Source organism: Zootoca vivipara, chromosome 9 (assembly GCF_965207765.1).
Source record: "Zootoca vivipara chromosome 9, rZooViv2.hap1.1, whole genome shotgun sequence".
NCBI classification, from domain to species: Eukaryota; Metazoa; Chordata; class Lepidosauria; order Squamata; family Lacertidae; genus Zootoca; species Zootoca vivipara.
This window is the reverse complement of record NC_142592.1, coordinates 69,100,767-69,116,082: the sequence shown is the minus strand read 5'-3', so window position 1 is coordinate 69,116,082 and position 15,316 is coordinate 69,100,767. Positions and strand designations below refer to the sequence as shown.

At 47.1% G+C, this 15,316-nt stretch overlaps 1 protein-coding gene across 7 annotated transcripts in view; it reads left to right on the top strand.

The window, feature by feature from the left end:
• The window catches only part of LOC118091222 (ciliary microtubule associated protein 1A), a 66,423-nt gene that overhangs the window by 45,970 nt on the left and 5,137 nt on the right, over positions 1-15,316 (top strand). The window contains exons 1-7 of one of the 7 annotated variants that reach the window (XM_088676547.1): positions 1,873-2,076; positions 2,568-2,680; positions 4,983-5,205; positions 7,507-7,647; positions 8,454-8,657; positions 10,846-10,947; positions 14,933-15,054. In XM_088676547.1, coding sequence (XP_088532673.1) covers positions 7,539-7,647; positions 8,454-8,657; positions 10,846-10,947; positions 14,933-15,054 — 537 coding nt within the window. In that variant the 5' untranslated portion in view covers positions 1,873-2,076; positions 2,568-2,680; positions 4,983-5,205; positions 7,507-7,538. Of the gene's footprint in view, positions 1-1,872; positions 2,077-2,567; positions 2,710-4,982; positions 5,206-7,506; positions 7,648-8,453; positions 8,658-10,845; positions 10,948-14,932; positions 15,055-15,316 lie in introns of those variants that run through there. The other 6 variants (XM_088676546.1, XM_088676548.1, XM_060279273.2 and 3 more) reach the window with 6 other exon arrangements.

Genomic DNA, 15,316 nt, shown 5'->3' with positions numbered 1-15,316 from the left:
GAGAAATGAAATGAAAATAAAATAAAATAAAATAAAATAATGCTTCTGTTTCAATGCCAAGTTGTGGCATTGACCTAAAGTTCTGTGGCATTTATCTGCAATGAACAAGCCCTGGCGTGAAGCCTCTGTTCCAGGAACATGGATTGAGAATTAGCACCCGACAGGCACATTGGTGACTTCCTTGTTCCTGGTCCTTTATTCCCTGTGCCCAAGTGCATTATCTGAGAACAACAGAGCAGTGCCCACAGGTGCAAAAAAACTGATCACTGCTCAGTCCTCCATTCTTTTGCCACAGTGCTGTGCTCTATTCTAAAGGCTCAGTTCAGGTAAAATCAGTATACATTCCAGCTGAACTGCCCTAAAGGACGGTGTCCCAACATGACCCAGTAGGTGGCTCCTGGCCAACTGTTCTATAAAGTGGAAGAGGCATAAATCAATTGAGGTGATGATTTGATTCTGAAACCACCTGCCATTTAAAAGCCATTGAAGGAACTGTGCTAAAATCAATATTGTATAGTAATATGAACTTACAGAATCACCTAAAATCAATCATATCAACTTACAGAATCACCACCAGGCAGGAATATGCATCACAATACATTGGCACGGTTATTGCAATAACCTGCAGTTTTATAAGAGGATATATTTAAAGTGGATAAATAAATGAGCGAATTAAGTTAATTTGGATATGCAGAAGATATTAGAAATAAATTTAAGGAACCGCAGAAAGAGAGGGAAGGAAGTCAAGTTCTGAAATGTTAAAATGATTGTAAAATTAATGAAATGTATAAACCTGAAAAGCATAAATAATTTCTTTAAAGGCATGCAGTAGTTTTAATGACACAACTGGACTCACTTCTGAGCAGACGCCTAGAGGGTTGGATTTGAGTGCCCCCTTGTTTCCCCAGAAGGTGTGTAGCGCAGGCATAGGCAAACTTGGCCCTCCAGATGTTTTGGGACTACAACTCCCATCATCCCTAGCTAACAGGACCAGTGGTCAGGGATGATGGGAATTGTAGTCGCCAAACATCTGGAGGGCCGAGTTTGCCTATGCCTGGTGTAGCAGAAGCGAGTTGTGTGACGCTATTGATTTTACGGTTGTAGAATTGGAAGGGACCCCCAAGGGCCATCCAGTCCAACCCCCTGCAAGGCAGGAATATCAGCTCTCGAATCCAGGACATCCAACCTCTGCTTAAAAACTTCCAAGGAAGGAGAGTCACTCTACCATCTCCCGAGGGAGACCATTCTGCTGTCCGACGGCTCTTGCCGTCAACTGGGATGTGAGTTCATTTGCAAAGAAAACGGAAAAGGCAGTTAGTTCTCTGATCCTGTGTAGAATCATGCCCGCCCCAGTCAGCGGTTTTCGTTTCTTTAAATTTATATAGTGTAATTCACAGTGCTTTTTCCCCCCAGGGGGGACGCATACCCCTAAACATTTTGTGAATTGTCCACTTACTGTATTTATTTTTCCCGATTTGAGCCATAAAACGGTGGTTTTCTTGAGTCAAAATGAGAGTACCCCTAAAGATTTTTTTTTTAAGAAAAAAAGGACCGAGTTATTCATAAAACCAAACCAACAAGAGCGGCTTGCAACATTTTTTCATAAAACCATTCGATGGGGGAACCTGTTTTAAAAATTTGGAAATTCAATAAAAATTACATTGCAAAAAAAAGAGAAACCCCGTAAAAATGTTAAAATAAGAAACCCGAGTCCTACTAGGAGCCCGCCTGACACCTCCCCCCCCCCCGCCCGCTCTCTTGAACCCAGGACAGCCTTTCGCGGGCAGACCAGACACAGCGGGCGCTGCGCTGGAGCCGCCCGACGGAGCCGCCCCGGGATCGGGGAAAGGAGGAGGCGCCGTTGCCGGGAAACAGCGTACACACTGCGGGCCGGAGGGACGGAGGTTGGGGCAGCTCCGGGCCGGCTCAGTCCGGCGGCCTCTCTTTCTCTCTCTCTCCTAGCGGCGGTCCAGCAGCTCTCCCTGCCGTCCGCTCCCAGCCGCAGGTCGGTGCTCCGGGATCCCAGCCCCATCTCCCGCAGGATCCATCCCTTCTCCGCCTCTTCAGTGGCTGAGGGTGAGAGCTTTAAGTGGTGGGGATCCCACACCCCGTCGGGGAGCGCTTTTCTGAAAGGCTCTCCCTCTCCTTCCAAGATCTCCCCACCCCACCCCCGCTGGATCTCCTTCCCTTGGCTGGGATCTGTCCTCTCCTGGCTGGAAAGGCGATGGGGGGTGTCCTCGTCCGTCGCCCCGTGTCTGGCTGGGATGAGTGGCAGAATATTGGGGAAGAAACTGGGGGTGGAATCGAGGCAGCTGTGTTGCCAGGGGTTCTTTAGCCGAGATTCCTGCATGGACGGGGAGGGGGGGGGTTGGACTAGATGCCTCTTGGGGGTCTCTTCCAACTCTACGATTCCCTGATTCTAGCGATTCGTGGGAGGTTTTTCAGCAGAGGCTGGGTGGCCGTCTGCCGGGTTTTTAAAGCTGTCATTTCTGCATTGCAAAGAGCGTGGGGTGGTCCCTTCCGACGTTACAATTCTAGAATTGCTTGGAATGACTCTCCCTTTGCAGGGACTCCCTCGCCTTGACCGTCCACGGAAGGTCTCATCCAGACGGCTATGCGAGTCTAGCTCAGCCTGCCCTGGCGCCAACGCTTCCCTGCTTACACCTGAAGACCTGGCCAGGTATTCCTCCAATAACCTCAAGAGATCAGGCGAGGGATCATTTTGAAATACCGCCTTAGAACTAAATTGCAATAAGATATATCTGCTCTACATAGGGGTCTATGTCCCCCCCCCCTTTAGCCGTGATTCCTGCATTGCTTGCGGGCAGGGGGGGTGTTGGACATTTTGGGTTCCTTATAACCAGTGCTTTTCTCCCCTAGGGGGACGCAGGGGGACACATACCCCTAAACATTTTGTGAATCTAAGCTTGGCCTCATTGAAGGACAGTATTTCAATATGAGTAGGAAAATGAGAGTACCCCGAAACATTTTTTTTTTGGAAGAAGAAGAAAAAGCACTGCTTATAATTACTATGCTCTCTCTCTCATTGAAACATTTCCATCTCCCATGCACATGCATGAAGGCATGTCCAAAGTCCGTTTCGGGGGCCTAATCCTGACCACCGGCTGGTTTAATCTGGCCCCCGTGGCAGTTTATTTCCTTGGATAAAATCCTAAAAAAACATCAAAAACCCCAACCCTAAAAAAAGCTCAGAAACATCAATCCTAAAAAAAGGTCAACAACTCTGGTCGGCCCCTTAGTCGGCCCCCACGGCCCTTCACTTCATCAAATCTGGCCCTCTGGATACCACTGCATGAAGAAGATTAGGAGTTTCTCATGGCTTCAGACAACTCCACCATCTCAAATAAGATGCCCTCCGTTTTTTAATTTATTTTTTACTGCTCTTTTTTTGGACTCCAGCTCCCAGAGCTAGGCTGGTTGGGTCTCTCTCTGTGTGTGTGATGAATTAAAAGAAGACAGCACAAAATACTTTGAAGCAACACAAAATCCAAGGACTTAAAAATGTGAAATAATTATTGTAATAATCACACTTGTCATTATCATTATTATTACTAGGACCCTGGGGATTCCTCGTTGCCTGGTGTCCAAACAACTCACTCGTCCAGGACAGATCTGACTTTGGCTAAAAAAATCAAACTCGGAGAGGCAGGAGCAGGCAGACTGGGTCACCTCTCGCATAGAAGGGGGCTTGTGCATTTTGCGTAGTAATTCTCACCCTAGGAGGGCTAGAGACTGCCTTTTCCTTTCTTTCTTTTTTTAAAAAAAGATCCCTACATTTCTGGGGGGCTAGACTGGACAACCCTTGTGGCCTCTTCCAACTCTACAGTTCTGTGATTCTAGGAAGTTTTAAAGGGCAGAGCGTGGGTGCTTTTGTGAAGACCATACCCCCCCCCCTTGCCCCTGCCTGCCACCAGCACATGGCCAATCTCTGTTTTGCTGTCCCCGCTGGCATGGCAACTGGGCTAGAGAGAGGAGGGAGAGGGAGAGAGATTGAGAGAGAGAGAGACCCACACAATGCTGTGTGTTTGCTGGTTTTGTTTGGAAACCACACGGGAGACTAACCCGACAGGCACAGGGAAAGAAACAACTACAAAGTGCATTAAGGAATATCACACTGATTATGGCACAAGCTTCTGTCCACTTCATCAGATGCCTGGAATTATTATTATATATGCATGCACAGAATCGTGGAGCTGGAAGGGACCCCGTGGGTCATCTAGTCCAACCCCCTGCAATGCAGGAATCTCAGCTGAAGCACCCAGGACAGATGGCGTTTGTGTGTGTTATTATCTGCAGGGGGAAATTGTCACCTGTCCCGGGACTGCTCCTGGAGCATGGCCTGACCTGACCCCACAACTAAGAGGCAAGGGAGCGGCAGGGGGAGCTGGAAGTGTCAATGACTATCAGACTTTGAACAGCTGGAACCAATTCATCAGATTTGTTGCATTAATTAAACTAAATAGTTGGATTTTGCAGCATTGTTTTGTTGGTATCCATATGCCTTGGGAGGCAACAGAAGAGTATGCCTTTGGGCAGGCATCCCCAAACTTCGGCCCTCCAGATGTTTTGGACTACAATTCCCATCTTCCCTGAGCACTGGTCCTGTTAGCTAGGGATCATGGGAGTTGTAGGCCAAAACATCTGGAGGGCCGCAGTTTGGGGGTGCCTGCCTTTGGGGGTGAAGTCAAACTGTTAGAAGTTTGTAGAGACCAATGCAGGAGAGACATGTTTTGTTGCAGCTGGGGCAGAGGAAGGCGTCTGATGTACAGCTGTGGTTGCACCTTGGCATTTTTTCGCTCTTCGCTCCTCCCAGCAGTCATTCCTCCTCTGGTCACTGATGTGGATGCATAACTTTGTGGGAATGTTGTGAGTACAGGAGAGGATATATTGATTAGTATTATCCTTCCTAACTCGTGCTAGCAAGTTTCTTCACCTAGCAGAGTGCATTCCCCTTTACACAGCAGGAAGAAGAAGAAGAAGAAGAAGAAGAAGAAGAAGAAGAAGAAGAAGAAGAAGAAGAAGAAGAAGAAGAAGAAGAAGAAGAAGAAGAAGAAGAGGAGGAGGAGGAGTAGGAGTAGGAGTAGTAGTTTGGATTTGATATCCCGCTTTATCACTACCCTAAGGAGTCTCAAAGCAGCTAACAATCTCCTTTCCCTTCCTCCCCCACAACAAACACTCTGTGAGGTGAGTGAGGCTGAGAGACTTCAGAGAAGTGTGACTAGCCTAAGGTCACCCAGCAGCTGCATGTGGAGGAGCGGGAAGCAAACCCAGTTCACCAGATTACGAGTCCACCGCTCTTAACCACTACACCACACTGGCTGATTGCAGACTCGTTAGAATCTCTTACTTAAGACAATAAGCAATCCAATCAGGCTTGCCCAGATTGGGATATGTTCCTGGTAATATCCCCTGAACCCCTCCTAAAAGAATAAAGACACAACAGTCTTATTCATAAGTAACCAAAAGAAGTTCACTCACGATGAGGCAGAGCGCAGTGTGACCCCTGAAGGCAGGCTTTAGGCTTAAAGTTACCAATATGTACAAACAGGTTTACCCCATATGGGAGATAGCCCAGGGACTGCCGGCTGAGAGCCTAAAACATCCTGTCTCAGTCACTTCCCACAACGTGGAATGAAAACATAAACCGTCATGTGATAAAAATAACCCCATGACTGCAACACGGGGAAAGAATCCTAACAGTGAGAAGCAGGCAGGATGAAAAAGAAGGAAAAGGGAAGATGGCCTTTTACCAGGTCTAGAAAGGTCATGCCCAAAGGAAGGATGACTTTCTCCATGGTTCTAGATTCAGGTAGGTAGCCATGTTGGTCTGACGCAGTAGAAATATATATACACACATACACACACATATATAGTCCAGTAGCACCTTACAGACCAACTAAGTTTGTTCTTGGTATGAACTTTCGTGTGCATGCATACAAAGAACAAACGTAGTTGGTCTCTAAGGTGCTACTGGACAATTTTAATTATATATATATATATATATATATGGTAAAGGGACCCCTGACCATTAGGTCCAGTCGTGACCGACTCTGGGGTTGCGCGCTCATCTCGCATTATTGGCCGAGGGAGCCGGCGTATAGTTTCCAGATCATGTGGCCAGCATGACAAAGCCGCTTCTGGCAAACCAGAGCAGCACATGGAAACGCCGTTTACCTTCCCGCTGTAGCGGTTCCTATTTATCTACTTACATTTTGACGTGCTTTCGAACTGCTAGGTTGGCAGGAGCTGGGACCAAGCAACGGGAGCTCACCCTGTCATGGGGATTCGAACCGCTGACCTTCTGGTTGATGTGGCCAGCCTTTATGTCATCTTTGTAGCCCAGAGTTACCTGCCAATGGGAGTGGTGCCTGGAGACAGCTCCCCATAGAGGGGATCCTGCCCCATTCCATTCTGTGGACACGATAAATGTGCAATTAAATGCAACTGTTTTGAATTTTATTGTCTTTTTAGTGGGTCGTGCAAACCACTATTCTGGACGATGCTCCCCCCCCCCCCACATTCCAGGATAAAATAATTTTTATTAAGCTTTACATTTTTGTATTCAACACAATCATCATTATCAGAAAAAGAAAACAACGTATGCGAATCCCAGTCTTCCCCCACCTCCTCTCCCCTCACTTCCTCTTCTGGTTCTTTAAATATTTGTTTCTTCTGCTTGTTTTATTCTACCTTAATTTGTAATCTTTTAGCTAAATATTATTGCACTCATATCATTCATATTTTCCAAATTACATCTTACATGCTTGTTTTCTTAATTGTAAGTGTTTAGTTAAAGCCTGCTAGTGAGTCTACACTTCTACTTCATTATTATTATTATTATTATTATTATTATTATTATTATTATTATTATTTATACCTCGCCCATCTGGCTGGGTTTCCCCCCGCCACTCTGGGCGGCTCCCAACAAATACCAAAATACTGTACATTAAAATATCACAAATTAAAAACTTCCCTAAACAGGGCTGCCTTCAGATATCCTCTAAAAGTCTGGAAGTTGTCTTTCTTTTTGACATCTGGCGGGAGGGCGTTCCACAGGGCGGGTGCCACTACTGAGAAGGCCCTCTGCCTGGTTCCCTGTAGCTTTGCTTCTCGCAGGGAGGGAACCGCCAGAAGGCCCTCGGTGCTGGATCTCAGTGTTTCTGTACAACATAAACAGTTCCCAGTCTATTTTTAAAACAGACAATGCTTTTTATAGGGTAGAAGGCACTTGGATTATGGAACCAAGGGGCAGTGACCCAAAAAGATTTGGGAACCACTTGCCTAGAGCTTGGGGCTGCCAAGCCCGTGTTCTCCAGATGTTGATGGACTCCAAATCCCATCAGCCCCAGCCAGCATAGCCAGTACAAGGGATGCTGGGAGATGGAGTCCAGCAATACCTGGAAGGCGTCTCACTGGCTGCCTCTGGCCAAAGGCAGCCTGGGGTGAGCCATTTGCTGAAGATAGTCTTCTTTCTCCTCCTTTCAGAGCAAGCGGAAGGGTAGCACCAAGAACTGGACATGTCTACGGATGTGTGGGTGGGATCCTGGCGCCCTCACCGGCCCAGAGGGCCAATCGCTGCCCTCTACAGCAGCCCTGGGCCCAAATATGCTCTCCCATCAAACGTAGGTGAGTGAATTTGGGGTGGGTATCCAGGCACTGGGCGCCTGAGCCATTTCCACAAGTGGGGACAAACTCCAGCTTCCATACCCTAGAACGGGCTAAACAGGAGCAGTCTACCCAGCACAGAAACAACTTGTGGAACTCCTTGCCACTGAATGTTGCAGTGGGCATGGGAATAAAAGGCTGAAAAGGGAAAGGAAGCATCAGCTCAGAAAGGAAATGTCAACCACTTGCAGAAAACGAAAATCAGTTCTCCAAGACAGCATCGCTCTTCTTCCTCCAGCTGCTGGGGACAAGCAAGAGGGGGGGGGGCAATTGTCATTCCTCTCTCTGCTTTTGAGCTTTGCTGTGATTGCTCACAGGATTTTAAAAAACTGATTCTTGAAAAGGGGTGGTTGGGAAGAAACTGTACCAAAACAATATTTTATGCTCTAAATTTCCTTCCCCCTTATGTTTCCGTTGGGGAGACCGCGTAAAAATATTTCTCATGCAATATCTCGTATCAGACTTATTTTTTTTTTGAATTAACTAAATGCTTTAAATTCGATTTTGAGCAAATGTGCAATTAATTGTTACTGTTTTGAATTTTATTGGGTGATTAGCTTCCCTAGTGGGTGACGAAAGCCGCTATTCTGCATAATGTATTTCCTAGGGTTTGGGAGGGGGCCTTGGGGTGTGTTGATGGAACCTAGTGGGCAGTGGCCCCAAATGTTTGGGAACCACTGGGGTAGAGCATCGCCCTCCCGCCACCCCGCCATGTCTCTCTGGCTCAACGGCTAACCTCCCCTCCCTGCTGCTGCTTCTCCTTGCAGGCTACCAGCTGCACGACCCTTCTCGCTCCCGGGCTCCCGCCTACAGCTTCGGCACTCGCCACTCCCAGGACCAAGAGAGCTGTTCCCCCGGCCCGGGCTACCTCATCCCAACCAACATGACCATGCGGGGCAGGGCTGGGATTCCTGCTTATTCCATCTACGGGCGCCCCAAGGATGTGCCGCCTTTTAGGACCCCCGGGCCAGGTCTGTCTTGAAATCTGGGCCTGAGGTACCCCATGGTGTCATTTCCAGGGGGGTTCAATGGGGTTTAGAGTTAGCGAAGAGGCACTTCCCAAGCTGGTCGCCCCATTTTTCTATTGGGAAGAATGGGAGCAGCCGCGAGGCCAAAACTCCCCTTTCTAACTCAGCAGTATTCCAATGTTCTTCCATTGGGGAAGATGGAGTAAGCTTGCTTTTCTGCTGGTTTGGAGGAGATGTATTCAAGTTACAAGAAGGGAGATTGTGACTATACCTTAGTAAGAACTTCCTGATGGTGAAAAACCGTTCATCAATGGAACGGATTCCCTCAGAAGGTGGTGGACTCTCCAGTGGAGGTTTCCCAACAGGGGTTCATATAATCATAGAATTAAAGAGCTGGAAGGGACCGCTGAAGATCATCCCTGAAGGGTAGGTGGGTTCCCATGAGGCAAGACGCAATTAAGGCAAGAACCTTAATTATAATAATAATAATTTATTATTTATACCCCGCCCATCTGGCTGGGTTTCCCCAGCCACTCTGGGCGGCTTCCAACCGAATACTAAAAACAGTACAGCATCAAACATTAAAAACTTCCCTAATTGAACTGCTCAACTGGGAAACATGGGACACGGGTGGCCTGTGGTCTAAACCACAGAGCCTAGGGCTTGCCAATCAGAAGGTCGGAGGTTCGAATCCCCGCAACGGGGTGAGCTCCTGTTGTTAGGTCCCAGCTCCTGCCCACCTAGCAGTTTGAAAGCATGTCAAAGTGCAAGTAGATAAATAGGTACCGCTCTGGCGGGAAGGTAAACGCCGTTTCCGTGCGCTGCTCTGCTTCTCCAGAAGTGGCTTAGTCATGCTGGCCACATGACCTGGAAGCTGTACGTCGGCTCCCTCGGCCAGTAAAGCGAGATGAGCACGCAACCCCAGAGTCATCCGCAACTGGACCTGATGGTCAGGGGTACCTTTACCATTTTAACTGGGAAACAGAGGCAAAACAACTGCTTATATACATTCCTGGAAGCCTGGGCCACTCCTACTCCCAACGTGATTGGCTGTCTAAACTTCCAAGCTTCCAAACTGCGAATCACGACTCAGAGTTCAAGGGCCAATGGCAGAGGCCCAAATCCTGAAATGTTCTGTGATTGGACATCATGTATCAAATCAGAACACAGGAGCTCAGAATCCTTAGTCCAGACTCAAGCTCAGGCAAACACAGACCACTGAATACATAACAACCCCCTCCAGGAATCTTTACTAAAGAATCCATAACAGATGGCCATCCAATCCCTGATATAGTCTGCCCCCTTGCCCAGCTCTTCTGTCCATCTCTCCTGGTATAAACAGAACTGAGAAATTGCAGATCTATTTAGGCATTTGATGTTGATTCCTAGAAATGCCCATATTTTATCCTCTGTTGCTTTTGTCTGAGAATTGCTTAAAAATCCACTGGGGTTGTTTTGCAAGGAAGGAGAATGGGGAGGAAACCAGAATAAGTTGACCCCCCCCCCATGACACCTCTGGCTCCCCCCCATTCACTTCCTCCCTGCCCCCACCAGCTCCAGCGGTTACCAGCCATCACAGCCTATGAAAACCTGGCGCTCATATTTCTCCCCCTGCTGATGTTTCTCTGAACTTGTTCTTTTGTCCAGATGTTACTGGGAAGCCTCAAATTTGCTGCTGCTCTGGGCGGTTCTTGCTTTGTGCAAGTCAATATAAAATGCTGCATTGCTTAGTGGAACTACGGCACTCGCTCCTGCAGGAGGCAGGGTTGGCTTTAAAAGTGGGTTGGAGAAATTCGTGGAGGGGGAAGAGGGTTATCGATGGCTACTAGCAATGCTCTGCCTCCACATTTTGATGCCTAAGCTCTGCCTCTGAATCCCAGTTCCTGGAAGCCGCAGGAGGGAAGAGGGCTCTTGTGCTTGAATCCTGCTTGCAGGTTTCCCACAATGGGCACTGTGAGAACAGGAGGCCAGACTAGATGGGCCACTGGCCTGATACAGGACGTTCTGCTTATGCTATGTTCTCATGCTCACTGTCATGACAAAGGCCTCTCTTCTGTGTTGGCCATGACCACAGAGGAAGACGAAAACTTGTGAGAGGCTCAAAAGCTCATGTCTGAACAGCGCCGGGCAATAGGACAACTTCCGTGCCCTTCTGCATCCTGATCAGATTGTGGCTTTCTGCTTCCAACAGGCTGCTATTCCCCAGAGAAAGCTGGGAGATGGGCCTACCGCTCTGCCCCCATGTACTCCCTTGCCTACCGGACGAAGGAATTCCAGAACGACAAGACACCAGGTGAGAGAGAGGTCGCCATGTGGGAAGGGTGTTTGCAGACAAAAGTAAAAATGACATTTCTTGGTTATAAGAAAAAACCTGCTCCTTCCCCCTTATGGGGTATCCAAGAGCCCATATAGAGTCCTTAAGTGGGTTCCCTATCAGTAGGAGAAAAAAACAGAGGCCAACCAGAGTATATTGAGAAGCAAAGCAGCTAGCCTGATCTTTATTCAAGGAACTGTTGCAAGAGTCAACTGTGACTGGACCTAACAGTCAGGGGTCCCTTTACCTTTACCTTGGTTTACTAACTTAATCTGTTCTGGAAGTAGGTTCTTAAACCAAAACGTTCTTAAACCAAGGCGTGCTTTTCCATAGCAGTGGGGGGGACTCCATTTACAAATTGAACACACTCAACACTCAACATGTTCTGCTTCCAAGGCAAAGTTCACAAACCAAAACACCTACTTCTGGGTTTGCAGCATTCTTAATCCAAATTGTTCATAAATTAAGCTGTCCTTAAACCAAGTTACCACGGTACTTACATATGTGTCTGCCATATACATTTATGAACATTTAATTTATATTTGAGACCTTAGAATTCTTATAACACCACTTTGGCCTGAGTGACATAGACCCAGTGGAGGACTATGGGCTCTCCAATTTTAGCAGTGCCCCGTGCAGTGCGAAAATTCAGTGCTCCCCGGCTCTCGCTCCCCGTTCTATAGCATTATGGTGGTGCCCCGGGCACCATGGTACCCAGTGCTGTCAACCAGCAGCTGTTGTTGTTGTTGTTTAGTCGTTTAGTCGTGTCCGACTCTTCGTGACCCCATGGACCATAGCACACCAGGCACTCCTGTCTTGCACTGCCTCCCGTAGTTTGGTCAAACTCATGTTCGTAGCTTCGAGAACACTGTCCAACCATCTTGTCCTCTGTCGTCCCCTTCTCCTTGTGCCCTCCATCTTTCCCAACATCAGGGTCTTTTCCAAGGATTCTTCTCTTCTCATGAGGTGGCCAAAGTATTGGAGCCTCAGCTTCACGATCTGTCCTTCCAGGGAGCACTCAGGGCTGATTTCCTTAAGAATGGATAGGTTTGATCTTCTAGCAGTCCATGGGACTCTCAAGAGTCTCCTCCAGCACCATAAATCAAAAGCATCAATTCTTCGGTGATCAGCCTTCTTTATGGTCCAGCTCTCACTTCCATACATCACTACTGGGAAAACCATAGCTTTAACTATACGGACCTTTGTCGGCAAGGTGATGTCTCTGCTTTTTAAGATGCTGTCTAGGTTTGTCATTGCTTTTCTCCCAAGAAGCAGGCGTCTTTTAATTTCGTGACTGCTGTCACCATCTGCAGTGATCAAGGAGCCCAAGAAAATAAAATCTCTCACTGCCTCCATTTCTTCCCCTTCTATTTGCCAGGAGGTGATGGGACCAGTGGCCATGATCTTGGTTTTTTTGATGTTGAGCTTCAGACCATATTTTGCGCTCTCCTCTTTCACCCTCATTAAAAGGTTCTTTAATTCCTCCTCGCTTTCTGCCATCAAGGTTGTGTCATCTGCATATCTGAGGTTGTTGATATTTCTTCCGGCAATCTTAATTCCGGCTTGGGATTCATCTAGTCCAGCCTTTCGCATGATGAATTCTGCATATAAGTTAAATAAGCAGGGAGACAATATACAACCTTGTCGTACTCCTTTCCCAATTTTGAACCACTCAGTTGTTCCATATCCAGTTCTAACTGTAGCTTCTTGTCCCACATAGAGATTTCTCAGGAGACAGATGAGGTGATCAGGCACTCCCATTTCTTTAAGAACTTGCCATAGTTTGCTGTGGTCGACACAGTCAAAGGCTTTTGCATAGTCAATGAAGCAGAAGTAGACGTTTTTCTGGAACTCTCTAGCTTTCTCCATAATCCAGCGCATGTTTGCTATTTGGTCTCTGGTTCCTCTGCCCTTTCGAAATCCAGCTTGCACTTCTGGGAGTTCTCGGTCCACATACTGCCTAAGCCTGCCTTGTAGAATTTTTAGCATAACCTTGCTAGCGTGTGAAATGAGCGCAATTGTGCGGTAGTTGGAGCATTCTTTGGTACTGCCCTTCTTTGGAATTGGGATGTAGACTGATCTTCTCCAATCCTCTGGCCATTGCTGAGTTTTCCAAACTTGCTGGCATATTGGGTGTAGCACCTTAACAGCATCATCTTTTAAAATTTTAAATAGTTCAGCTGGAATATCATCACTTCCACTGGCCTTGTTATTAGCAGTGCTTTCTAAGGCCCATTTGACTTCACTCTCCAAGATGTCTGGCTCAAGGTCAGCAACCACACTACCTGGGGTGTACGAGACCTCCATATCTTTCTGGTATAATTCCTCTGTGTATTCTTGCCACCTCTTCTTGATGTCTTCTGCTTCTGTTAGGTCCTTACCACTTTTGTCCTTGATTATGGTAATCTTTGTACGAAATGTTCCTTTCATATCTCCAATTTTCTTGAACAGATCTCTGGTTTTCCCCATTCTATTGTTTTCCTCTATTTCTTTGCATTGCTCATTTAAGAAGACCCTCTTATCTCTCCTTGCTATTTTTTGGAAATCTGCATTCAGTTTCCTGTATCTTTCCCTATCTCCCTTGCATTTTGCTTGCCTCCTCTCCTCCGCTATTCGTAAGGCCTCGTTGGACAGCCATTTTGCCTTCTTGCATTTCCTTTTCCTTGGGATGGTTTTCGTTGCTGCCTCCTGTATAATGTTACGAGCCTCCATCCATAGTTCTTCAGGCACTCTGTCCACCAAATCTAAATCCTTAAACCTGTTCCTCACTTCCACTGTGTATTCATAAGGGATTTGATTCAGATTGTATCTTACTGGCCCAGTGGTTTTTCCTACTTTCTTCAGTTTAAGCTGGAATTTTGCTATAAGAAGCTGATGATCTGAGTTACAGTCAGCTCCAGGTCTTGTTTTTGCTGACTGTATAGAGCTTCTCCATCTTTGGCTGCAGAGAATATAATCAATCTGATTTCGATGCTGCCCATTTGGTGATATCCATGTGTAGAGTCGTCTCTTGTGTTGTTGGAAAAGAGTGTTTGTGATGACCAGCTTGTTCTCTTGACAGAACTCTATTAGCCTTTGCCCTGCTTCGTTTTGAACTCCAAGGCCAAACTTGCCAGTTGTTCCTTTTATCTCTTGATTCCCTACTTTAGCATTCCAATCCCCTGTAATGAGAAGAACATCCTTCTTTGGTGTCATTTCTAGAAGGTGTTGTAGGTCTTCATAGAATTGGTCCATTCCCTTCCATTTTAGTTCACTGATGCCCAGGATGTCGATATTTATTCTTGTCATCTCATTTTTGACCACATCCAGCTTACCTCTATTCATGGTTCTTACATTCCAGGTTCCTATGCAATATTTTTCTTTACAGCATCGGACTTTCCTTTCGCTTCCAGGCATATCCGCAACTGAGCGTCCTTTCGGCTTTGGCCCAGCCGCTTCATCAGCTCTGAATCTACTTGTACTTGTCCTCCGCTCTTCCTCAGTAGCATGTTGGACGCCTTCCGACCTGAGGGGCTCATCTTCCAGCGTCATAACTTTTATATGCCTGTTGTCTTTGTCCATGGAGTTTTCTTGGCAGGGATACTGGAGTGGCTTGCCAGTTCCTTCTGCAGGTGGATCAAGTTTAGTCCAAACTCTCCACTATGATCTGCCCATCTTGGGTGGCCCTGCATGGCATAGCTCATAGCTTCTCTGAGTTATTCAAGCCCCTTCGCCGCGACAAGGCATTGATCCATGAAGGGGGTCAACCAGCAGCGCTACCCTTAAAATACCTCTTTTGGACTTGGACCGGTGGTTTGGCTCAGTATGGGGCAGTTTAACACGTCTCTAGTTTGGAAAGGCCATTCTTGCTCAGCAATAGGAGGTTTGCTTTGAGCGCAGAAGGTTCCAGCTTCTCACACACTTCTATCCCTTCCCATATGCCCCACTGAATCTCTTATCTCCACTTCCTGCCCCCCACCTCTAGGGCCTGCAGCCTACTGGCTCCCTCCCATGCTGGGGCCCAATGTGGTTGGCAAGACCTCAGCCCCCAACTTCTCCATGTATGGGCGTAAGTCAATCGGCAGCTTCTATGAGGACCTCAGCAAGGTAAGTAGCAGAATAGCAGAACGGACAGGTTTTGGAGACCGTGGAGTGAGAGATTTAGGAAATCCTCTTTCCCCCTTCCCGGTGAGCTTGAAATTGTCTGATGAATGCACAACCAAGAAATCCAGGGTAGTTATTTTAATACATGCATTGATCTGGTTCTTAAACAAGAGAGTAACAATATTTTCAAATATGAGATTATTTTCAAACACTTAAGTCAGAGGTTAGCAACCTAAGGCCCATGGGCCGGAAGCGGCCCATGAGG